General features: G+C 38.8%; 3 protein-coding genes across 8 annotated transcripts in view; all 3 read right to left on the bottom strand.

The window, feature by feature from the left end:
- Positions 1 to 69: 69 nt before the first annotated feature.
- On the bottom strand, positions 70 to 11,741 carry SRSF10 (serine and arginine rich splicing factor 10). Of its 5 annotated transcripts, XM_080379879.1 has the most exons (7): positions 11,528 to 11,741; positions 9,335 to 9,439; positions 7,481 to 7,584; positions 5,056 to 5,218; positions 4,706 to 4,759; positions 4,434 to 4,535; positions 70 to 1,306 (listed from the first exon to the last, which is right to left on the bottom strand). In XM_080379879.1, exons 1-7 carry the CDS (start codon positions 11,590 to 11,592, stop codon positions 1,288 to 1,290), a joined length of 612 nt encoding a protein of 203 aa, XP_080236005.1. In that variant the 5' UTR covers positions 11,593 to 11,741; the 3' UTR covers positions 70 to 1,287. The 5 variants fall into 5 exon arrangements, with proteins under 5 accessions (XP_080236005.1, XP_080236006.1, XP_080236007.1 ...); XM_080379880.1 differs by lacking the exon at positions 4,434 to 4,535; XM_080379881.1 differs by lacking the exon at positions 4,434 to 4,535 and having other exon boundaries at positions 4,706 to 4,756.
- A 171-nt stretch (positions 11,742 to 11,912) lies between these two features.
- Positions 11,913 to 19,799, bottom strand: LOC308060771 (fatty acid-binding protein, liver). Its single transcript, XM_080379887.1, has 4 exons — positions 17,837 to 19,799; positions 16,642 to 16,814; positions 16,269 to 16,358; positions 11,913 to 15,213 (listed from the first exon to the last, which is right to left on the bottom strand). Exons 1-4 carry the CDS (start codon positions 17,901 to 17,903, stop codon positions 15,163 to 15,165), a joined length of 381 nt encoding a protein of 126 aa, XP_080236013.1. The 5' UTR covers positions 17,904 to 19,799; the 3' UTR covers positions 11,913 to 15,162.
- A 97-nt stretch (positions 19,800 to 19,896) lies between these two features.
- MYOM3 (myomesin 3) overlaps positions 19,897 to 24,157 on the bottom strand; it is a 30,708-nt gene continuing 26,447 nt past the window's right edge. For both annotated transcript variants that reach the window (XM_080379839.1, XM_080379840.1), the window contains 7 exons: positions 23,841 to 23,879; positions 23,213 to 23,318; positions 22,247 to 22,410; positions 21,589 to 21,625; positions 21,453 to 21,475; positions 21,307 to 21,362; positions 19,897 to 20,585 (listed from right to left, as the gene is read on the bottom strand). In XM_080379839.1, the coding sequence (XP_080235965.1) occupies positions 20,286 to 20,585; positions 21,307 to 21,362; positions 21,453 to 21,475; positions 21,589 to 21,625; positions 22,247 to 22,410; positions 23,213 to 23,318; positions 23,841 to 23,879 (725 nt within the window). In that variant the 3' untranslated portion in view covers positions 19,897 to 20,285. The remainder of the gene's footprint in view (positions 20,586 to 21,306; positions 21,363 to 21,452; positions 21,476 to 21,588; positions 21,626 to 22,246; positions 22,411 to 23,212; positions 23,319 to 23,840; positions 23,880 to 24,157) is intronic.

Below are 24,157 nucleotides of genomic sequence, written 5' to 3'. Positions count from 1 at the left end.
GCAGTGCTTGGTGCTCAGCCTCCACCAGGCTCCGGCTTGTAGGAATTGAGTCAGAAGGTGCTCTCAAAGTTATAGTCAAAACTTGTACATTTTATTCCCAATTCACAGGGTTATTTGCACAGATGGAACACAAAACTCAAGAAGAAAGGATGTGTATGAATAAAAAACATCAGCATCTTTTGATCAAACACACTACAGGGTACATAGTCTTCCCTTCCTAGAATAGTCTCATCAGTAAGAGCATCTTTAGACAAATATTATAGCAATGGACTACAGACTTTAAGCAAGTTACAAGATAAATGGAGAAAACCAGCAATTATTAATGGGTGATTATGTCCTAAAAATGTGTAAATTTATCCCTTTGTACTTCGAAATGTTAATCTGCAACATCCCTGCCAAAAATCAAGTAGCAGTGCTGTGATGTATATCAATCCAATTGCCCTTCTCTGAACATATTTCAAGCTGTTACCCCAGACTAAACAGTAAGAAAAAGCGCTCCTTCCAAGAAGAGAGCTAAAAGTAACATTTAAATTGAAAAGTTCCACTTTGAATAAAGCCATTATACTGTACATTTAAACATCTTTAAAAGACATAGAAAGGATAACACTTAGCTTTCAGAGACCAGTCTATTATAGTCCCTAATTTAAACACCCAGCTACTTAACCACTAAATTTAAGATTATTTTTTTTAATTATCGGTTGGGTGCATGGACTTTTGGTGAAAAAGAAGTTCCAATAGAGCCTTCTATTACTGCTGAGATAAATCAATACGCTGCAGATATTTTGGAGCACAGCCATTACTTTCAGCAGAATATTTTTTTTTTTTTTTAACACACTACTTCAATTCTACAAATTTTGCAGGAATGACAAAATCTAGTTTACCACAGAAAAACATAATTCCCACCGTTCTTGAGACTCCAAAAGAAAGATGCCTATACATGATCTTTTGTAGCCTGCGTTATGTTCTTGCATTCCAGCTGTGCATAACCTGCAGGTAGCTTGCACAAGACAGGCTCCCGCTTTTTTTAGAGCAGGATTAGGATTCCTGCACCAAGGAAGGGAGATGTTATCTAGATGGGCTGTGGCTTGACTTGCATGAATGCGTAAACATTCCCTGCCCTTTTGGCCACATCCTGCTAACTCGTCCCCAACTGAAAGGCCCACAGAACAGCTTCTTCACAATTTTTCCATGGGAGCAAGAACTAGGACAACATCTTTATTCATGCACTCTTGAAACATCGTGGGTTTGTGTTCGGCTTTTCTGGCTTGTTCATATACACAAGTCAAGTCAAAGTTTAGTCCTACCTCTGGGAGAGAAAGAAAGAACCATCAGAACTGTCAGATACTACATTATACTTGCAATGATGAACTGGATTTTCAAAACAAAAAATTTAAACTGTGCTATACATAAATGTTGAGGCACACAACATAAGGACATGCTGACAAAATAGTTAAGGTATAGTTACTGTTACTCTGCAGTCTCAAATTAGAACCTCAGCCTGGACACAAAGATGTTCTCCCTCCTCCTCCCCACCCATCCAGCTGTAGCTCTGGCTGGACTAACGTGAACATTACTTAGAGCAACCCCTTGCAGGTTGCTGACAAAAACAAACCCACACTTCCCCACGACACAGGCAGGCGGACTACTTTTCAGCAGGATTTTAGTCACGAAGACTATATTCATATAGTCTTTCTTCATAAGAAAGCTGAAGAAGGGTGGGGTTTTCTGCTGTTACAAGCAGAAAGCTATGAGACAACCGCAGCTCAACTTCCAAAGTGTAGGAGCGGGTTTATCAAAGCAATTAAGTGCTTGTCAGAGTTGTTTTCCTTCAGCGGCATAAGAAGAACCAGCTGTATATACCAGAAGCGCCAGAAGGCAGCTCAATTTCTAAACGTCACCAGCAAAGTTTTGCCACCTTCTAGAGAACGATTGCTGGTGCCATTTTTCGTATGGCAAATACAAATCGATACAGTGATACTAGAAATTTGGTTCTATATGGATCTTCAGTTGTTGATTTTAACTAGTTCATAACCTGGCTAATAATATCTGAATTCTAACCATAGGGCAGTCCATCCAGCAATAATGGAAGTTAACGGAAAAGAAATTTCAATACATTAGATTAAAACCTATGCTTATCATTCTTATCTTGTCTAGTACCCCTTTAAAAAATGTGAAATGGCATTTATTCAGACATTAAACGATAAATTCCTGACTTTACTGAAATACCATAGTAAGGATTTTACTCCATAAGGGATGCATAGCTCTACTCCTAACCATGCTCTGGAGTCAAATTCTAAAGCTACAATAATTCCAGTGGATCAGTATTTCCTTCATTTTTTTATTACAGCATGTTTGCTAAATTTACAGCAAGCAGAAAATAAGCTGGGTCTTTAGTTATTTTGATCAAAACATTGATGTTTTAAAGGTAGTACACAATATTTGTTAAAAAGAACATATAAAAATACCTTTTTAGAAGCCTCTATAAGAAAGGAAATACAAAGTTTAATCCCACAACTTTCCTCTGCTAGAGCTGCACGCTACTGCTACAGTTTTAAATAGACTTTTTGCTGTTTTTAAACTATACATCCAGGAAGGTCTACAAAATTAAAGGAACGTGCATATAAATGATTGCATAGCAGAACATGAACATTAACTGCAAACAGTAAAGAAAAAGTTAGAAATACTATCAAATGTACAAAGATTCTAGGATCAACCCCCTAAGCACGTTCCACTGCCAATATTTAAAAGCCATCTGCATTTTTTTTAAAGGCCCTGCTGGAAACACTAAAACCAAAACCTAAAACATTTCTCTAAAAAGGAACTTTCTGAAATCAATGTCTTTATATGCTACTACATAAGACAGAGAGGAACACTAGGTGTTTGATGCTGGCTTTTGAAGGTAAATAGAAAAAACAATGCCAAAAGCCATTTTCATAACAAATTATCTTGCTTTCTAGAGAAATACTGGTAAGATTACACACTGGTTTTGTTATTTTTCACATTCAATTTACTAAATATACTGTATTAGTGATAAACTAAATAGCTAGAGATGCAGCTCTTGTTCATATCCAACTTCAAACATTTGTTCTTAAGTAAAATGAAACCTTGTAACCAAACCACTATCCATTCTGAGGAAGAAGTGATTTAGACTTGCTTGACCAAATACTTTTTGATGTGTAAAAGCAAGCCTTTGTTACTCAGGAAGAGAGATGGCTACAGTTTTATACCTATGAATACACCAACTAACCACAGGAGTCATTGGCATAAAAGTTTAGTTCTTATATACTGTACACACACAACTCGAAACGATCTACTTGTATCTAACAGCAGGAAAACTAAGCAATTTTATGGTTAACTGCTCACTAAAATTTAGAATAGATACAAAAACTGCATAAAATGTACACACAACCTAATATTTAGTTGCTCTGCCATTTGCCGAAATCTGAATTTAATTTTCCATTTCAAGGTGGTTCCCCCCTCCCCCCTCACACATTTAGTACTAGCAGCCAGGTCAAAAGCAGTGAAGCCTCTATCCTGACAGGTCACGACACTGCACAATCTCTGCACAGTCTTCCAAGACCAACTCTCTCCCCATGTAGTACATGCAAGGTTAGTACCATCTCTCCAGATAGCAGGGTTAAAGAGAAAGCTCAAAAATATCTCTCTCCGTAGAGCTCCATTTACCAACCTACTTGTGTCAGTGGGCATGGAGAACACAGAAACCTGCCTTTGAACAATGGAAACATAAAATTGCCAGTCTGCATTTCACAGCGGTCAGTGTTGCACTACAGCTGTCCAGTTTTCCATTTTATCACAAAGTTTAGCATTAAAGAACAAGTTAAACAGTGGGTTTAACTGTTCAGCACAAACCGGTACCAATTTCTCTACGGGTATGACATTTTTAATAGGACAATGTTGCAAGTTACGATCAATCAAGTCATCACCAATATCTAAGCATTAAAAATGCAAATCTTTACAAAAATATACATAGAGACACCACAACCAGATCAGTAGCTGCCCATGACATTTAACCAAATGGACATTCTCTCTCTCTCTTTCTCACTCCCTCTCAGTGGCTTCTCAACACTGTTTTAATTTTAACCATTGTTGGCTACAGGGAAAACTGACAGAGAAAATATTTTTTAGCACTGTTGAAACATCATATTCCTGATAATTTAAGTAAACTGAACTGTGTGTAAATGAATCTTACATGCCTAAAACCAACATGAATACACTGTTAGTGGCCACTGGACTTGGGACTAGTCCATGACCTTGATCTGGATTTTGACCTAGATCTAGAATGTGATCTTGACTGTGATTTGGATCTAGCTGGTTCTTTTTTTCTCGACTCCTTTTCATATCTTGAGCTGGACTTATAGTGTGTTTTAGAATCTGTTTTAGAGGTGCCTCTAGATTTGGTGTGAGATGCAGACCTAGACCGTGATTTAGCCTTCATTTCTTTCTTGGGCTGTGACTTGGATCGTGATCTTGAATTGGACTTAGATCTTGAAAAAGATCGATTGCGGTGTTTGAACCTATCAGAATAAAGGGGAGAGAGGAGATTTGAATGTAAAAACACTATTCTTAGACATCTAGTACATTAAAAATTGTTTACCGTTTTTGCAGGAGAAACTTTTTTTAAACCTATAGTAAAAGAAATACAGTCATCTAGTTTTCAATTGAAAGGGTGTAAAAAGTGTTTTACCTATCATTGTCCGAATGGCTTCTGCTACGACGAGGTCTTCCAGTAGGTCTACTGCTAAAAAGGTACATCAGAAAAAGTAAACGGTGACAAATACCTACGTATATATATATACAAATGCTTAATCAACTATTTTTCAAGCTGTGCGTTTACTTTTAATTATTCTTCAGTGAAACACAGAATCATTTCATTCATATTTCTGATCTGATGTAGCATGCAAGATATGTAACTCCCACAAGTTACTCCCACAATAGAAAAAGATTATTCAAAATTTTAAAAATTAAATAGTCAATGTGGTGTTTCTCCTCCAACAGACTGCTGTGCAGTTAAAGCCAAACACACGCTACACTTACTTTCTGGGACTATACGATCTTCTATAGCTGTAATCAAAAGAACGACTTCTAGACCGTCTCCTTTCGTAACTCCGACTTCTAGATCGCCTATATCTGTCATAGTCATCGTAACGAGAAGAACTGTATAGGTTTCGCCCTTCCTTGGCTTTCATTTGATTTGGTGCTGTAAAAAATAGCAATTTAACGTTTTAAGTTAAAAAAGATGCCCTACTTTCCCTTTAGTGACACTACTAATCCATACATTTGGTGTTTAGCAGAAACCTAATTCATGATTCTAGCAGAGACATTTATGAAAAGGACAGATGAGAGACTGCCCTATGCCATTTGCTTTTTGCTGCTTTAACCACTGGACAAAAATTAATGCAGCCTTGTGGGCATTATAGACCTAGGGGAAAAAACGCCACCACCCAAAACCAAAACAAACACCCCACCCCACCCCCCCCCCAAGAAAAAGTAAGAAAGGCCTAATGCTCCATAAAACCAGAACACAGAACTGGCTAAGGTGATTTCAAGCCACTGGGGAACCAGTATGACAGGCCAAACCCATGACCGAAACATTCTAACATTCCTGAATTTACCCAAAAAGTGAAAGTTAACAGTGAACTAATTAAACACATATTTTCTTGACCACACAGTCTTCTTTTAATCATTAGCAGACAGCTTATACAGAAGCATCAATGGATGCCACACAAAGAGAAGTGCAATACTAAAAGTACCCCCGCACCGATACAACAATGCACATTCACTCTGTGGTTTTGTGTCCCGGTTTCAGCTGGGATAAAGTTAATTTTCTTCGAGTAGCTGGTGCAGCACAGTGTTTGGGATTTGGTGTGAGAACAATGTTGATAACACACTGATTCTTTTAGTTGTTGCTAGGTATCTATACTAAGTCAAGGGCTTTGCAGTTTCTTGGGCCTCACCAGCGAGAAGACTGGAGTGGCAGAAGAAACTGGGAGGGGACACAGCCAGGATGGCTGACCCGAGCTGGCCAAAGAGGTATTCCGTACCATGGGACATCATGGGGAGGGCTGGCCAGGCCCTGCCAACTGCTGCTGGGGGACTGGCTGGGCATCGGTTAGTGGGTGGTGAGCAACTGTATTGTGCATCACTCCGTTTGTTTTCTCCTTTCCCTTTGGATTTATTTCCTCTCCCCTTTTCCCTCCTTGCCATTGTAATTGTTACAATAGTAGTATTTAAAATTTTTTTTTTCAATTATTAAATTGTTCTTGTCTCAACCATTGTGTTTTACATTCCTTCCCAATTCTCCTCCCCATCCTGCTGGGGTGCGGGAGTGCTGGGGGGGAAGTGAGGGAGCAGCTGCATGGTACTTGGTTACCAGCTGGGGTTAAACAGCAACACTTAGTTACTAAAATAATTAAGAAGTATGAACAAACTTATTGTTGCATTTTCTCGAAGCAGCACTGCTATCTTTCCTTTGTATTAAATCCCATTCTTATTCAAACCCAAAGACCACACTCAAAGTATTTTAAACATGCCATGATGTAACGAACACTATCTGTACCAAATGGCTACAAGTTTAATGTTTTAAGTGCCACTGTTTATAACACTAAGGTAGATTTATTTAATTTTGTTTGGAGAACTTATTAGATATTCCAGTGTTTATATACATGACAGCAACTTGTCCTTCAGAGGATGTAATTTTCACTGACTTCAATAAAAGTTAATTGTGCACATTTGAGGGAAACCTGGACAGTTATGGTTGTTTCTTTGATAGCTTTTAACTGAAAGATCTTTAAGATGCTCTTACTCCCCAGCTGCACATGAGTATTATAGTCCTGGTTTAGATCAACAAGTATGTGTTAGGTGTACCAATGGCACATTTTAGTTTTTATGTCTGTATCTATCTATATATTAAGAATATGTATACAAGTAAGAGGTTTAAAAGAGCCAAGTTCTCTTTGCAATTGGCTGTGCAGAAGACTTCTCTGCCATGTTGAATTGAGATACCTTCAGGATACAAGCAAATTTCAAGGTAAGTAAAAATGAAGACATTTTCTCAATGCTGGAAATTGGACTGTACTAGGGAACGTTAACACGCAAAAACCCTAATCTGCTTCAACACAATATAAACACTGCAATACTTTAAAACTGGGCTACTCATTCTACCAGAGAATTTTCCACAGTCAAGCTTTCTTTGCAGAAACACGTAGAACTGCATAGAAAACTCTTAAGAATTTGCAGCTAGCAGCAAGACTCAGACTGTGGTAAGTGACTGTTGTACTTGGTTATCTGTTTTTAATTAAAATGAGTCATTAATAGTTACTGGATAAAAAGCAAAACATCCACATACTATTTATACACAAGTAAGAACATATCACAACAACTAATAACACACGCAATGTTGCCTGGCACTAAACATTAAGGCTAAAATCACAGTTTGATGAAATACATGCAAGGCACTTACTCTTCCGATCCCCCTGTGCAAATTGGATTTCTATTTGCCGACCACAAATCCACTTTCGATCCAAATTATGGAGAGCATCTTCTGCATCACGGACATCTTCAAATGTGGTGAGTGTTAAGGTACTTGAGAATTTGAGGAGTTTACAGATTTGGTGTTTAAAATTAAAAAAAAAAGTTATTTTCTAATTTTACAGTTTTATGGGGTTGTTTGAAGTTCTTTTGGTCATGCTACAGTACACACTAGTAAACTATTTTTTTTAATTAACCACCAGCTATCTGAGAACTCCTACAATAAAATTAAAATCTCTTAATATGACCATGAACTTCTCCATCAGCAAGCAGCTGTTACACGATACTTTTAACTTTTTTCTTCTCCCACTTGTACTTATGTAAGGAAAAAAAAAAACACCCAACAGTATCCTTTTCAAAATAAATTTGTTAATGGTCATTCAGTTCTCTCCACTACATTGACTTTACTAAAATCAATTCCTAGTTCTTAAATTACGTTAGGCATACCAGCAGAAAAAATTAACATGTGTCTATCAACTTTAGAATGGGGATACAGCTTTCCCTTTTTTCACAACTGATTTTAAGTTTAAATTCTGTAATGCCATGGACACCTATACAGACCATCAGCAGTCTGAGATAAAAGCATACACTAAAACCCCTGTCGGTCAGGTCAGGTGTTCAGTAACACAGACTTTACCAATTTTAAGCCACAAGACTGACCGCTACTGTAATTCACACACCTTCCTCCAGCTATGTGACCTGAAAGAATTAATTGCCTTTCTCCTTGTAGCAGCTCAGTTCATCATCAGCATCACTATGCAGAAAATAAACGATCACCTTGCAGGTACGTATCTTGATAAACCAAGAACGAATGCACTTTCATTCAAGACCACAGTTACAGTAGCACTCACAAGAGAAATATCACAGGTTTTGTCAATGGACTAAACCAGAATCATTCATCAAATTACTGCTTACATGACAAACAGAAGAAAAACTGTTATTCTGTAGGATACATCAGGTATGACTCCTTTAATCTTGGCCACCATTCAACTTCATCTTGACCTTTAACTCTTTAAGTGCTTGTCAGAAGGACTTGTCATGAGATGCTTGGCCAAAAATGACAGATGGCTTTATCTTTTACTTTGAAAAACAACCTTTTCCCCCTTTTGTAGATAAAGCGAAGCTTTGTCTCCCATTATGGCTTGTCCTTCTTCCAGCTTTTCTTTATTTTTTCTTTTCCCAAACTCTCCCTTCTCTTCAAGCCTGATCCTTAAGAGGTCTTTGGCTTGTCTACTTGCCTTAATTGTTGAACTCTACTCTAAAGGTTCTTTCATGCTTTCTCTTTGGGGTCGCCATTACTGTACAGCTTTACATTCTGAGGCAACAACAGAGGACAGTAAATTAGGGGACAATATTAAAGAAAGAATTTCACCTCATTTTTTATACAATCTGATTTTGATCAAGTGATTCCAGTTTCCATTTGTTAAATTAACAATGAATACCAGCCACAGTTTGCTAAGCACAAGTTTACTTACATACCAGTGATAATAAAAACGTGCTAGACAATTTTGAGTCAGTGATAAATTTTCATTTAAATCATATAGTATTAATTTCAGTGACATAAGCAAACTTTTATATTACTGGACTTGAATTAAGGTTTGCAAAAAGTCAAAGAACAACTGAGAGAAGTTAATCTTCAAAAATAATGAAACACCACAATAGAAGACACTTATTAGATACAACACAAAAGTAAACTGCTTTTTCATTTAGATTTGTTACCTCTTACACAAACTTGAATTTCAAACTTCAACACCCCTCACTAATCAGCCATCTGAAGAAAGGATATTGAACATAAGCAAATCCTCTGGGACGACGAGTGTAGAAGTCAAGTGGAACGTATACATCAACTATAGGCCCATAACGACCAAATTCACGGCGCAAGTCTTCAGACCTAGAATATCACAAATATCTTATATGGTTTTTCACTATTTAAGATGTTATAAAACATCTACCAAATAAAAAAAAAAGTCCTAATTAAAAATTAAATTTACAATCAATACGACTACCCATCTTTTTGGAAGCAGCTGGTAGAGAATGAACACAGCAAGACATTTTTTTGGGGAAAAAGTGTTTGAGCAGTTCACTGTTAAATGACACACTAGGTTTTCCTGAAACACTCAAGAATTGGGATGCTTAAAATATACCCTGGCATTTTGAAACTAGCATTCAGCGTAACTCTGCAATAGAAATGTAAACCGAGAAGTGACACGTATTAGTCAATTCAATGCAGGATGTACTAGCAAAAGTTGGCAGAAAGTGAAAAGAAGGATCTAAGAATTAATGTTATTCAAGTACCTCATGTAACTCTTGACAACTATTTTGCAACACGCAAACATCAACTGTAAGATCCAAATAAACAGTACGAGAATAAACCAGTCACATAAAGTTATTTCCGTAGAATAATCAATACTTGCAACCACATCAAATAGAACAAAACTTCAGCAAGCAACCACTCATGCCCTGAGGATATGTTTTCCGAACAGTTGGCTTTAGAGAGCTGAGCACAAAACCATTCAACACATCTGTAACTATACTTGGAACAACTATCGTCTCCTGAACAAAGAGATTTCTTAACCACATCAGCTCCTTTATATGTATTTTTGTGTCAATTGAGGACAATAAACTGTATGAGAAAGATTGATGTAATACCATATTTATGTGGTATGAAAGAGTTACGACTAGTCATTTCTCTTTCTTATTGGTTGGGAATCTACAACGTGTATAGTGAGGGCAGAGGGAACTATGACAACCAACATCAAGATCTCACAATGAAAACACCTCTAAGAACAACGTACCATCTCATCACAAGCTTACGGTGAAAGCCTCAATAGGATCCACATTATTTTAAAAAGTTTGGAATTGTCCTCCCTGACTGTTTTTACGGTAAAATAAACTATTGGAAAGAGGAAAAAAATTTGCACATAAAAAATCTAAAATTTTTAAGTTGAAGCTTTTTACGCTTTTTATCACAATGATGTTCATTCCATTCCATCGTACCCACGCTATTGTTATTTGCTGAACAACTTTGGTGCAAGCTGCCCAGGCAGCAAGTTTGAAAACTCACGTTTGAATTTTACACTAGACTTTACAGGGACTCCCATATGAATTCTACAGTAAGTAAAAATGTGAATGCTCTCATGCACGCGTTCTATACTAATGTGCTCTATAAACGTTTCACAGCTGAGAACACACACAAAAGGGACACGGCAAACTACAAAAAAAAAAAGGAGAAATCCAGCAGTTTATTAAAAATACCTAAGCAATAAATAAGAACGCGTGCAAGACACACTTTTAAATTCTTTTAATTCCCAATGAAAAGTTATTTCACCAAGTTGCTGCAAATATTTAGTCCTGAATCTTGGTGAAATACGATTATTATGGAGAAAAAGCATTGTTTCCCCCCCCAGGCTGAGCGTCCGCAGAGGCCACGACACAGAACAGTTAACGTGGGATCATTCCCCCTGACCTGGCAGCAATTACCAGACTAGCGGCACCAACGACACCCTTAATTTTGGGGGAGCCCCCAGCCAAGGAGCTGGTTTCTCCCTTCTAGTACCAATCGCCGTTTTTCAAAAGAGCATTCAAAACTCCAGCGATCCTCAGCACGGTTAAGGGGCACCGAAGTGGAGAAGCAAATCCCGCCTTGATCTCCCGCTGGACAAACTCAAACGCGGGGCCGGGAGTTCCACTTTGCTCCGGCCCAGCTTTGTTTTGTCTGGACGCTGTTTTGAAACCGATCCTCGTGGAGAGGAGGGGAACAGAGCAGCATAGCCAGGAGGAGAGGAAAATGGAGAAGGGCGCGGGAGGGAGGCAAGGCAGGGAGGAAGGTAAAGCAGCAGAAGGGAACAGGCCAGCCTCGCCCGCTCCCCTCCCCTCAGCGGCCCCCGCGCCCCTCCGGCGGCGGCCGCCCCGCGCGGCCTAGCGAGCCCGCCAAAGCCTGCGTAGACCCCGCTCCCCGCTGGCGCCCGCCCCCACTCACCGGGTGTCGTCGGCCACGTTCCGCACGAAGAGCGAGGTGTTGGGGGGGCGCAGGTAGCGGGACATGGCGGCGGCGGCGGCGGCGTGGGGGACGCGGGGGAGGGAGGGAACGAGCGAACAGCAGGGCCCAGGCGCTGCGGGGAGCCGAGCGGCTGAGGCGACCCTCCGGAGCTGCACGCAGCGCCACCGCCGCCCGCCCGCCGCCTCTCGCGAGACTTCCCGCGGGGCTTCCGGCGAGAGCTCCGCGCGAGGAGGGAAACAGCGGAGAAAGGGGAGGGGGGGGCGCCCAAACCGCCGGCGCCAAGCGCTGCCCTGCCCTCACTGCGCATGCGCTGCTGCTCGCAGCCCGCGCGGGAGGGTCCCCCCGCCCCCTGCGCTGCCCGCGCATGCGTCCTGCGCTCACCCCAGCCGCGCGCGTTTCCCGCCGAAAGAGGGAGAAGGGCGGGAGCGGCGCTCCTCGCGCGGAGAAGATGGAGGGCGGGCTCTGGTCGTTAGGTGACGCGTTGTCTCCTGCCTCATGCTGCCGTTTCTGGGCGTTATGGCTCGTTTCTGTGCGGTTGGCCAGCACCATAAGCTGACCCAGAGGCGGGTTGGAGCGTCGAGCTGTAGGGCAGGCTATGCGAAGCCTTTCTCTGTGGCTTGTGGGATCACCCGGTACCGACAGCGTTGTTGGGCCCTGGGAGTTTTCATCGGGCAGTTGTAGATCAGCGCTGTTTGCAAAGGACCAGCCCTTTTTTGTTAACACCTTAATGTGTGACTCACCAGTAGGTATATAGGCAGGTAAATGGCAGATCTGTGACTGAGTTACAGGTGATTTGATGAAAGGTTCAGTAAAGCAGCATGCCCAAATCTTCGCTTATGGGAGGAATTTTCAGCAAACTGCAGGTGGGAGAGAAAGACTTAAAGAGTTAATGCAGTCCTGATGTCTTGTCACCAGTGTATTTTCCCTTTTTTACTTCTAATGGCTGAATATGAATGAAAACTCTGGTGTGTGGATGTTTGCTGTTAATATCCTGGCAATCTCGCACTCAGAATTGCCTGATGCTTCTACGTGTTTTGAATGACAGATGAAATTTCATCACTGACACAGGAGGTGTATGTCAACTACATATGCTGCTCTTTAGAAAAAAAGAAAATGCTGGTGGTTGTATGCTCAGTGGTCAGTGTTCAGGACTCTGCAGAAGAGAGATGGGTGGTCTCTGGCAATGTTTTCTGCATTTGATATTTACAGTTACCATTATTCTGTACGAAGTATGCTAGGAGCAGGTTGAGTTTGTTACCTTGTGCAATATATACACAGATCTGCTTACAGAAGTCACCAAAAGAACATGAAAATCAAGCCAAGGAAAGCACATTAGAGACTGGGATTATGGTGGGAGTGTGTGACACAAACCAGATTATTTTTTTTTTTCTGTAGACATTCTGAAAAACAATGGAATCACCGAAGAGTGGAGTTTAGTGATGGCTAGAAATACTTGCTGCCAGGATTACCCTTTCAGAGCTTTTCAGACTGGAAATAACACTCTTGAACAAGATTCAAATACGATTATAAATACTCTCCTTTGCAGAAAAAGTCACTTGGTTTTGTGGAAGATCCAGTGCAGTCATCCAAACCTGTAAGAGTTTGTCTTTCAGAAATGATTGATTTTGGGCAATGGGACAAGGTTTGCACTCCAATCAAAATCCTTCAGGTTTTGACCATTTTGCATCAAAGTAAGGAACTGAACTATTCCACCTAAATCTGAAATGCCCTGTGGCAGAAGAATACTGCCATTGGATTGAAAAGATTGGCACAGGTGTTGGAAACACTAAATCGCCACAATTGTGAAGTAAGTAAGGTGATTTCTTTTTTCTTTTAAAATTTCTGTTAGGACTTTAGTGCTTTCAAATTAAAATGGTTTAGCATCAGTTTAAGATCTATGTAGGATGAATGTGTTTTTAGTATGTAGTATCCACGGTCTATACTTAAACTGCCTTTGTATACCAGTTGTCATGTATTGACATGATGTCTTTGATCAGGGGTTGAATAGGGAAGCAGGAAGACTGTCAGGCAGATTATGTGAAGTGATCAGGGAATATTTGAGTAGTTATTGAACCAAAATTAGACCTTCATGTTTCTTTTAAAAGCAAACAAATATATTCACATTTTGCTTTAACATCATTCCCATTTTCTGTCAGAATGTATCAAAGTAATTGCTTTGTAACAGGCTTTAAGTGTGTTGTTCAGAGCAATGAATGATCTTTGTGTTCGTTTAGAAATAAACCTGAAGTGTCTTGTATTTTGTTTCCTACAGTTTACTGATGCAGCATTTGATCGCTGAAGACTTGCAGTGTTCTGCAAATGTAGTGTTGGAAAACTATGTTCTGTTTTGTAGTGTTTCATTGTGTAGTTAGCAGCAGTTACCCAGCAACTTCCAAACAGAAGTGTTTCGAGCTCTTACATGGTTTTTTTCAGTACCAATGCTTTAAAGCAGCCTTCTCCCTGAGTTTTACCACTGTCTTGACTTCTGTTCCATTGATCTTATTTATGTGTATATGGAATCTAATTTAGTCTGCAAAAGTTACTTAGCATTAGTACTGCCTGGGAAGCAAAATGAACACAATGATACTTGGATGGTTATGCCGGTAAAACTTCCCCATGAGGACAGCCTTATCCCAGAATAAGAATATGCTTCCCGGATTGCTTATATCGTGTTGCAAGTATTATTAACTAAAACACAATGTCCCCCCCAGCAAACTGCTCTTCTAGTGTACGAAGAGGGAGACTCAGCACTCTTAATTGGACTCAAACATCCCCATGAGGATTTTAAATGGCATAACCAGTCCAGCAACTTTTTTGTGGAGGTCTTACACCCAAGACTGGTTCTAACAAACTTGTGATGGCTTCAGTATGAAGTAGGACTGCGAATAGAATAGTAGGATCTAATCAGCACTGAACAGAAATAGTTATAGGCACAGGTCCTGTGCATTTTATACTTAAGTAGAGACACATAATCTGAACATAAATGATCTAGTTTACTTGAGTTTCACAAACTTGAACTGTGACAGACAGATACTGGGAGTATGTTGAAAATTGGAATGTTTAATACCCTTTGCATTTGTAGTGCCTCATCTTTGTTCAATTGTACTCTTGTGTAGTTAACAGCAGTCATTCCTATTACTACTTCGTAATTGTTTATGACAAATACTTCACAGCTTTTAAAATATTACTGTTTTATATCAGCTAAAAAACATCTAATTGTTCTTTACTGGCTAGGTTATAGAGAAAGTGTTTTAGTAGAAGGCTAAGCTTTCTTGGTAAAGCTGAATATGTTGACTGAGTATGTAAGAAATCAAGAATCATTTATATCAGCTTTTGTCTGCTCCCAAGGGTTATTATGATAAATCATGATGTTCCAGTTGGTGTGCAGGTTGGTTGTCTGGGAGGCAGACTGCTGTCACTTGGCATATAGAAGGGATCTATAAGTGTATGCAGGGAGAACACAGTTTTATAATAATGCAAAGTGATGCATACGTGAAAGGAGAGTAGAAATCATTATTTTTTGTACTGTTTTGTCAGGTAACAAAGATCACACCTTGTGGAAACTGCACTTTATTTTAGGTATGTAAAGGTGTCACAAAGAAGGTGATCTGTCTTTAAACTTTCTTGCTTCTTCTGACAAGTGTTACTCCACCAACAGTCATAGTCTGTAGAAGATGAATATGCATAACTTGTTTTTTATTTAGACTCCAGGAAATCTATTTGTAACTAGCTGGCTAGGGTTTCTTCAATTCATATATAAATCCATCTTATTCCACAAGAAAATACATTTACAGTTCTTGCCTATAAATATGTTTATAACATACGAAGGAAAATTTTTTGCAGAACCAGCTCTGAAGAGAGAAAAATCTGAAAGTGTAGTTGATGATGACATTTATATTATCAGTCTCTTTTAAGTGATGTCACAGATACTACCAGAATGACATGCTTCCTGTAATAGAAATCCACTGTCCCACATAGTAATGTGTTCTTTTCCCTGATGTTTTGCTTGCTCAATGTTAGAAAAGTAGTTTGAGATACCCAGAATGGTCTTAGGAAATTGTATGTCCAAAACATACAACTTTAATGTAGTTAGCTGTCATTCTTGTAGTAGTCTTTAGCCAAGTGGATACTACTTAGAAGCCTGATGAGCTTAAGTCTATAGAGAAAAGCTCTTTGTCAGTACTGAACAATTATGAACTAACTAAAGAACTTTGAACAATTGTAGGTGGAACAAACATACTATAAGTTTTTGGGTTTGACTCAGCTTTTACTTTCTTTTCAGAGGTAATGCTGTGGATAAAGCTAAGGGTAAAAGCACTGCTATAGTAGTCTAGAGGAATTTATAAGGAGCCTTTCTGCAACATGCTCAGCAGCCAAAGCCCTTCACACTTCAGTGCCTAGAATTGGCCCCAGGGTAGTAATTAATAAAAAGATTTGTTGAGCAGGATGCATTAAATATATGAGTAATGTTTAAAGGAGAGTCATCTAAGGCAGTTGGTTTTAATGAGAAACAGGAATAATAAAAGATACTATTAGAATTTTCCACTAACTGCGGTTCTGTATCTGCAGATTTAAGCACCAGTAAGGAATTCTGCAAGTAATGTGATAATTTTAGAGCCAGATTTGTTGAAGTTATTAAGCCTACACTAAGAGCTAATCAACACAGAACATTTTTTCCTTCAGCATTTTTCTTGATGTGCCATTATTTTCTAACACTTACCTCCACCATTTCATTTCCTTTAATTTCTTGCTCATGAGAGAATTTTTCTGATTTGCACACAAGCTTCCCATTTACCATGTTCACAGTACACTGTTGAAGCAGATTTAAAAATCACAAAAAATTTTACATTTTGCAATTCAATTTGAATAAGCAGAGGACTATGTAAATGGGAATTAAATGATCTTGGTATTTTATAATCACATCTACTAATTTAAGCTGGAGACCACAGCATTTTAATAGGAGTGTTAGAAGAAATGTTTCTGTTGAAATGATAGAAATGTATGCTAATAGAAATGGTACAAACAAGTTTCACTCATACACAGAAACTGAGAAGGATAAATACAGAGATGCACTCATTCCTGAAATATATTACCTTTAGCTTTCTGCCATCCATAGTAGTAATGTCAGCCTCTTTTCCAAGTGTAAAAGAGTTAGTGACAGATTGCTTGGGTGTTTTTGATGTCACGATGAAGTCATTTCCTTTTTGCTGTATTTCAACAACAGGCTTAATATCTTTGGCGACTTTGATGATGTCATCTGGCAGTGCTGTAAAAAAGGCAAAAAAGGACTTTTTCTGTTACAAAGTAGTGTGTTGATATGAAATAGCAAATTCTTTTCTCCAATAAAGGTGCAAAAGATACAAAACAATAATAAAAAGTGATGTCCAAGTTAAAAGATAAGCCTGTTCTGGACTCACTTCTCTATGGGCATATTGTTCCATTCCATCTAGTTTGCATAGATTTTGATATTATATTAATTAATCTTGTGTCAGAATATGTGTTGCTTCTTTCAGTAATAGCTTGCCATGTGGTAACATTTCTCCATGATGAAAACCATGTGTGTGGTTTTTTTGTTTCGCTCACCTCTTCCCTGGGAGATGGGAGGTGGTGGTTATCTGTCTAGTCAGAGCTGCAACAGTCTGAGTAGCCTCCGATTGCCTCATCAGGGTGTCTGCGGCATGATTTGACTGTATCATCTTTAGCAGTAGCGGGAATTGGTTCAGGTGTCATACTGTTGGACTAGGCTTTTCAACTGTAACTGAATTCTGTTCTGCTGAATATCTCTCATATACTCTTAAAAACTCCAATGTGAATTTTTTGTCAAGCGCGTAAGTGCATTTTTATTATTATAGGCGCATACTAAGTTGTAACTACCATTACGGCTCACTAAACAGCTATCACATGTTAATCACTAGTGCTGTAGAAAGTGCCTGCACTGCGAATAGCATGTTGGAAATCTGTATTTATCACTGACAACTTGTTTCTAGTTAAGTGTATTTATAGAAGTTATGTGTTAATCAAAACAAGTAGATTTCTGGTATATGTCTTCTTTCATGAGGGACTCTTCTAATGTTAGGGATTTGGGGGTTATCTGTAACCTTTCTACATCAATTTGAATGATTTTTTGGCTTCTTTTCATTTCCAAATTGGGAATAACAGACTTACCTGGCAGGGGGTAGTTTGTCATACAAACAAAAGTAAAAAACATAGAAATACAGTAATAAAAGATGTCATGCAAAGTGTGTGTTGCAATCCAGCAAATTATTTCAAAAGTAACTAGACACTTACCAAGAGCTTTCAGAAACTCCTCATAGTTCTCTTGAGCATAGACCTGCCAGGTTCCATTGAATGCCATTGTGGATGCTATAATGCAGTTTAGGGCAGCAACACTAGCAGGAAAGTGGGGGGCTCTCCCTGGTCATTCAGTTGCTATTTATGGAAAGGGAAAGGCCAGCCCAAATTGTGAGATGGCTGACTAATTATTAACTGTGAGATAACAATTATTAATCTTTTATTTGTTCTTAATGATCATAACCTCTAGTTCATTCTGCTTTGTAGAAAGTCTTACCTTGACCACCTGGCTTGAGATGTTAAGTTTATTGTGGGTTACTGAACTCAGGTAATTATTCATAATTGTTGTAAAGAGTTGCATAGATTAATTTGTTGTGTTTTTTGTTCACAACTTCTATGTTTACTACAATTTCTGTGTTTTGGATAGAATTCTTCAGATGTAATGATGCAATTTACAATAGATTCAAGGTAATTACTGTCTTACAGCAGGAACTTCCTAATTATCACAATATTGTCTACTAAGGGCACTTGAACCTTAAATGATGGGAATAAAATCCACAGCTATTTTTTCCAAAATTGTGGGCCTTCAGTTGCTTGAGGACAGGGAAGATCATGTTGGAGTGGGACGATCAGTTGTGACTTTACCCAGTAGGTGTCAGTAACAGACATCTAAATCTGTATTAAATTCAGTTTATTATTATTATTTTTTAATAACCACTGCATACATAGAAGATTAAAGGTAAAGTAAAACATGAAACATTGTTTGGAGACTGAAATGAAAGAAGCAAATAGGATGTATTATTTTTCTTCACACCAGTTGCACCAAGAATTCCTCACTCATTATAGCTATTGAGTGATATTCCTTACTGTCTGTACAAGTATGACTTGATTTTGGAAGACATCCATTAGATTGTGTGTCTTGCAGTTATATTGCTTAATTCAAATAGAGTCTGTATCCCAGAGGTAGGTGACCTTTCCAAGTTAACTTTTATTACTCCATACCAGTCAGTAATTCTTCCATTTAAATAGAAATCCAATGCTGAACTTTTTCTTACAAATTCACAACTCTTTTGTCAGTATGCAATTTTAAAGAAAACACACACAAATAGCCCATTACATGGAATTACATTTACATATGATAATACCTGAGTAGCAAGGACGAGGTGCTGATACTGAATTTTTATGCGTGGGGTGTAAGACACATGGCTCTGAAAAGTACATGTTTATACTGGAGTTATTCTAGGTTATGTTAATCTGTTTTACCATAGAGTAATGTTAATGATGCTGTCAGAAGGGCCTGCTTTTCTTCGTTTACTGTAAGATGAATCTAAACAATTGGCTAAGCTCTCCTTTTTTTATGTTATTAAATTTAATAATATAAATTGTATATATTTAATTTAAAGTAATATCTGAAGTGTAACTGCCTTTGGTCAAATGATTGGCAGTCCTGTAGAGGATTGCTGTGCTCTTTTATGTTGTCACTGGAACAGCAGCATCCCTCAAATAACTGGGAAAAGTACTGCTGTCGTGAGGACAGTTTATACTAGTTTGTGCAGCAAAGTGAGATGCTATTTCGCTGAATAAATGCATTTAGCTGGATGGCTGTATTAGGAGTACAATCACTTTTTTTATCTCTCACTGACACAGTTTTACTGGTAGAAGCTGGAAGTGTAGCTGTGGCTTCAGAACAGGTGGGAGGCCACACTTTTCTGCATCCAGAATAATCTAACATAACTAATAAACCTAAAAATCTCTTTAATTCGAAAGAATATAGGTGTCCAGTAGGATGGAAGGATCTGAGTCCACCTCTGTAGACTTTCACTTAACCTTCTTGTGTAAATGTATTACTGCTTGTCATTGTATATGTAGAAGCTGAATGTGTTCCTCAGTGAAGAACCAAGCCTTGAAAATGTCACCACCTTGTTTTCTTCCCATATAGCTTAGGTTGTAAAGGCGCATACTTCAAGGCCCTGATTCAGCGCAGTACTTAGGAAAATTGCTAACTTCCCATACACACATGGCTGACTGATTTAAAGATAGATGTACTTGACAAGTGCTGAGGTGTCACCAAGGGTATAAGTTTAATAATACACACACACACACACACACACACACAAGCATTTGTCAGCTACATGATAATCAGTAACACATAGTGATTTAATACAGGAAAAACTCCACTGAAAGCCCAGTTCTCGTGTGACTTCTCTGGTATCTCCCACACAGATTTACTGGGAAAGAGGTTCATTTTCAGGTGAACATGTGTGTGCATGTGCACGTGGGCACACACATGCACAAGAATTGTTTTCTAACAACTACCAAAATAAAAATACTAAAATATTGCTGAAATAAAAATAGAGACATGAGCCTAAATTTTAGAGCAGAGACACTGGAAGGAATCTGAAGGACTTAAATTCCTTTTAAATTTAGTGAGACATAATTGACTAATTCATTTAGGCTTTTTCATTATAATCCCACCTGGGACCTTCTCCTCTTCCATTCCTGTTGGTATGTCTCCATGCTTATAGACACTGATAGTAACCTGTCCTGATTCAGAACCATACTTATTCTTCACATAGATGCTGTATTTTCCTGTATCTTCATTGCAGACTTTCTCTATGGTAATTGTGACAACTGTCCCCTTCACGTCCATTTTGTAACGATCTTTAAAGACAATAACCTTCTCGTTTTTGAACCAAGTGATTTCTGGGTAAGGATCTCCAGATACACAGCAGGTTAAACACAGGGTCTATTGTAAAACAGATAGCAGAAATAGATTATGAAAATATAAATGAGCAAGGAAATTCAGTTGATGAGAAATTAAGAAAATAAAAATCAGTTCTCTTAGATTTTCAATAGGTGATATTCTAGGACTATCTGCTCCTTTTCCTGATATCCTCCAGTATAATCAGGATTAACCTGAGTGAATTCACTGAGCCTGGCTCATATTCGTGCTACTGCCTTTTTATAGCTTTCTTACACAGTAAAGTGACACTTAAATAGGCACATGCTGAATTTGCAGTAACTTTACAGGATTTTTGTTCTGCCTGTGTGCCAGTAAAGGGGACTCTGACTCAGAAATGCAAGCAGCAAATTGTTGTGATGGGAAAATCAGGTCCAGCACTTAAAGGCCTTAGTCTAATCCTATGAAATGGGAAGACAATAGAAAGGATCTGGCTGTGAAACAGACCTCAGAAGCAGTAATACCAGAAACCTGCAAGAAGGAGGTTCTGTGCCACAAAAAGCACCTATACGTGCAGAAGCATGTGCATATTTGGAAGCACCATCAATAACATGAGGGGCTGATACAGGTATTGTGGAGGATACCACTTCACACTTTTGGCAACTGCAGTAGTTCAGAAAAAGCTGCTGGGAACAGACGTGAGGGGAAAACAAGTCCTTTTCTCCCCATCAGTTATTCTTCTGTGTCTGTGCAAGGGCCAATTATATGAACAGTTACTCAATATTACCTTGTCCTCCATGATGGTGGCAACATCTGGCAGACCTTGAACAACTCTGGCACGACCTGGGAATGAACAAATATGACCTTTTAATTTTACTTATCAGTGCACCACTTGGCTTTGTTTTGCAGAAGGAAGGAAATTAATTTACTTACGCTTTTCTGCTATTGCTGCTTCCCTGAAAGTGAGAGAGAGAAAATTATAGTGGTTTTATTTAATAGATGTATTTTAAACACAGAGTAGGACACCCAAAATAGACTTAGCTGTGAAAATACTTAGGCAGGAACTTACTTTAGCCTTCTGTGCTCAGCCAGGGCGTCTTCAAAGGCTGCAAGGAATGAAAGGTTTTAGGGAACCATTTGTTTCATTGACTTAGTAGGTTTAACATAATGCATCAGCATTGGAATAACAGATATTTGTGCACATATAATTATATATATAATTATAATCTAGTAAGTATCTATATCAACTTTAAGGAAATATGACTCTATATATTACTGAAATAAGTGGGATCTAGTACTGCCTTTCCAAAGGGAAGTCTAGAGGAGGACTAACCCCCAGCTTTGAACAGTTTGGAAAAGTCTTTGTAAAGCTGAAGCCACACTGTCTTTTCCAAGATGCTACCTATAAGCTCTGTTGGCCTATGGAGGGATCTGCCGCATCCCAGGAGCAGCTGCCCTCCCGCTCATCCTTTCCCCAGGAGTGCCTTAAGCCATGGCAGGAAGGCTGCCTAAAGGCTTCAGTCCTTTCTGCGGTGTTCTCCCTGTGTTTCTTCTGACTTCTGTGGGCACCTCACTGTCCTTAACACAATCTCATAGTGTGCTGTCATGGAACTGCGGCTCCAGCTCAAATAAAGGTGAGAGGAGTCACTGCCCATAATTTGAAGGAATCTTGGAAAGCAGCTCAGGTATATCTCATTCCTGCGACGGTATTGTTTGACTTAGCTTACCTTGTCCAGACAAGTCAGTTGACAGTTTGTGAGAGTTGTTCCCATCAAATAACTCCAGGGTGTATTTTCCTTTATCTGCATCTGTTGGGTTCAGTATGTGAAGCCAGATCTGATTCATTGTGCTTCCAGCTTTCAGTCTGTCACGGCTTTCCAGTCGTTTGTCCCTAAGTAAAGAAATGATATCATTTCAATAGTATTTAGTAAAGCTGTATAAATTAGAGCACTAAATTTTTTTAGACCTGTACTGGTTAGAATAAGAGAGTGGGAGTCAGCACCTCACTGTTAATTTCATGGAGAGTTATGTACTCAGTCCCTTTTGAGAACCTTGTGGGGCACCTAGTTGTGCTTTTAGGCAGTTTGCCAAAGCCCTGCAAACTCTACAAAAGACCTCTTAGTTCTTAGGGTTTAGGTGTTGAATATTTGGAAGTGTTTAGACTTTAAACGTTATTTGAAATTGGCCTCCTTATACATGTGTGTAGGTGGTATCTAATAAAACACCACTTCTCTATTTTATGAAGGCATTATGAGACTAAATTAGCTAGTGTTTGGAAAGAATTTTGTAATATTTGGGAATATTTGTTGTTCAGAGTTCATAGTGGGGGAATAGAGTGGTTTAGGGAAGTAAAAGTAGTAGAAAAAAAGAATTTGAAAAAAACCAACTTATTTTCCTGTCTGTAATCAAGGTGGCTGTAACTCAGCAGCTTAAAAGCATCATTATTATTCAAGTAAAGATCACTTATAAATATTTCTGCAGTGTTAAGATAAAAATAACACGACTGCTTATTTTGGAATTCCCAGACACATTTCAGGATGCAGAGTAAATTGTGTTTTTCAGCCCTTACTCAGATTAATCTACCATTGCCTTCAAAAGCTCTGGGCTCAGGTCCAACATGTTTTAATTTTGATGCTAAACAGTTGCAAGTAATGGTAGTCCAGAAGCGTTGCAAATATCTTCTGGGGACTTACTTGTGATACCAAGTTGTTTTCATGTAGTCTGTGTAGTACTTCACATCTGTGTAGATTTTGATGCCTTCTTCAGTAGGTTGAATTTTCAGAGGTGTAGCAGAAAGAGCTAATAGTATAATTGAGAGACTGAAATTGAGGATGGCGTTCAAGAATGCAGTTTTATATGTTATGCAAACAAAATCCCAGGCAACCTATTAACATTTCTCTCTGGAGAACGTGGCTAGCTGAAGGTGGGGTGGTATTCTACCTCTTGAAGACCCTGGGTCTTTTAGCAGCTGGTAGAAGAATGTCAGCATCTCTTCTAGAGACTTGGGTCTGGAATACACATCTCATAGATAGAAATAGTATAACTTGGCCAAATTCCCATAGCAAGTGATGTGACAAGGAGCAGGCTGCTGTACTTAAAGGTCACAGAATTAATTTTTTAAGTGCAGGGGGTTTTATATCCCTGACCATCCTCCCTGACAGTTCGAAGGTGCTTCTAACACGAAAGGAATAATAAATGGATGGTAGGTATTGTACTTGATCCGAACTCAGGGACAGCTCCTGAGCAGCTTGCTCTGATCATGGCACCCCACCCTTCTCCCCTTCCGTTACTACTGTGTCAGCTGATGAGAAGATGACATACCACTGATCTTACACAGCTCCTTGAGAAGGTCTTCAAAGGCTGCAAAGACATAAAGATTTAAGTGTCTATAAATACAATTTTTAGCAAATCACATCTGGCCTACCAACTTAATTTAACTGTGTTTAGGATGTATTGTATCTAGTAGTTATTTATTGTCTTTTTGTGTTGCAAAGCTTACTGAGAATGGAGTTTTTGCCACTGACTCATTTTTTTTTAGATGCTGGGCACTTCTTACTAAATTTAGATGCTTCTATCTTCCTTAGCACTCAATGTGTGCAACAGACTGCCTCCCAGAAAGCAGATTTATGTATCAGGTT

Source organism: Falco punctatus, assembly GCF_963210335.1.
Source record: "Falco punctatus genome assembly, chromosome: 3".
Classification (NCBI taxonomy): Eukaryota; Metazoa; Chordata; class Aves; order Falconiformes; family Falconidae; genus Falco; species Falco punctatus.
This window is presented reverse-complemented; position numbering and strand designations above follow the sequence as displayed.

Excerpts from the sequence above, each read along its gene's own strand:
- SRSF10 (XM_080379877.1), bottom strand. The coding sequence starts at position 11,592 with ATGTCCCGCTACCTGCGCCCCCCCAACACCTCGCTCTTCGTGCGGAAC. Across the intron at positions 5,219-7,480 it reads TGCACAGGGGGATCGGAAGA|CACCAAATCAAATGAAAGCC; the intron begins GTAAGTGCCTTG and ends TATTTTTTACAG. Across the intron at positions 4,760-5,055 it reads AGATCGTATAGTCCCAGAAA|CAGTAGACCTACTGGAAGAC; the intron begins GTAAGTGTAGCG and ends GTACCTTTTTAG.
- LOC308060771 (XM_080379887.1), bottom strand. The coding sequence starts at position 17,903 with ATGGCATTCAATGGAACCTGGCAGGTCTATGCTCAAGAGAACTATGAG. Across the intron at positions 16,815-17,836 it reads GGAGTTTCTGAAAGCTCTTG|CACTGCCAGATGACATCATC; the intron begins GTAAGTGTCTAG and ends CCTTTTTTACAG. Across the intron at positions 16,359-16,641 it reads TGGATGGCAGAAAGCTAAAG|TGTACTGTGAACATGGTAAA; the intron begins GTAATATATTTC and ends CTGCTTCAACAG.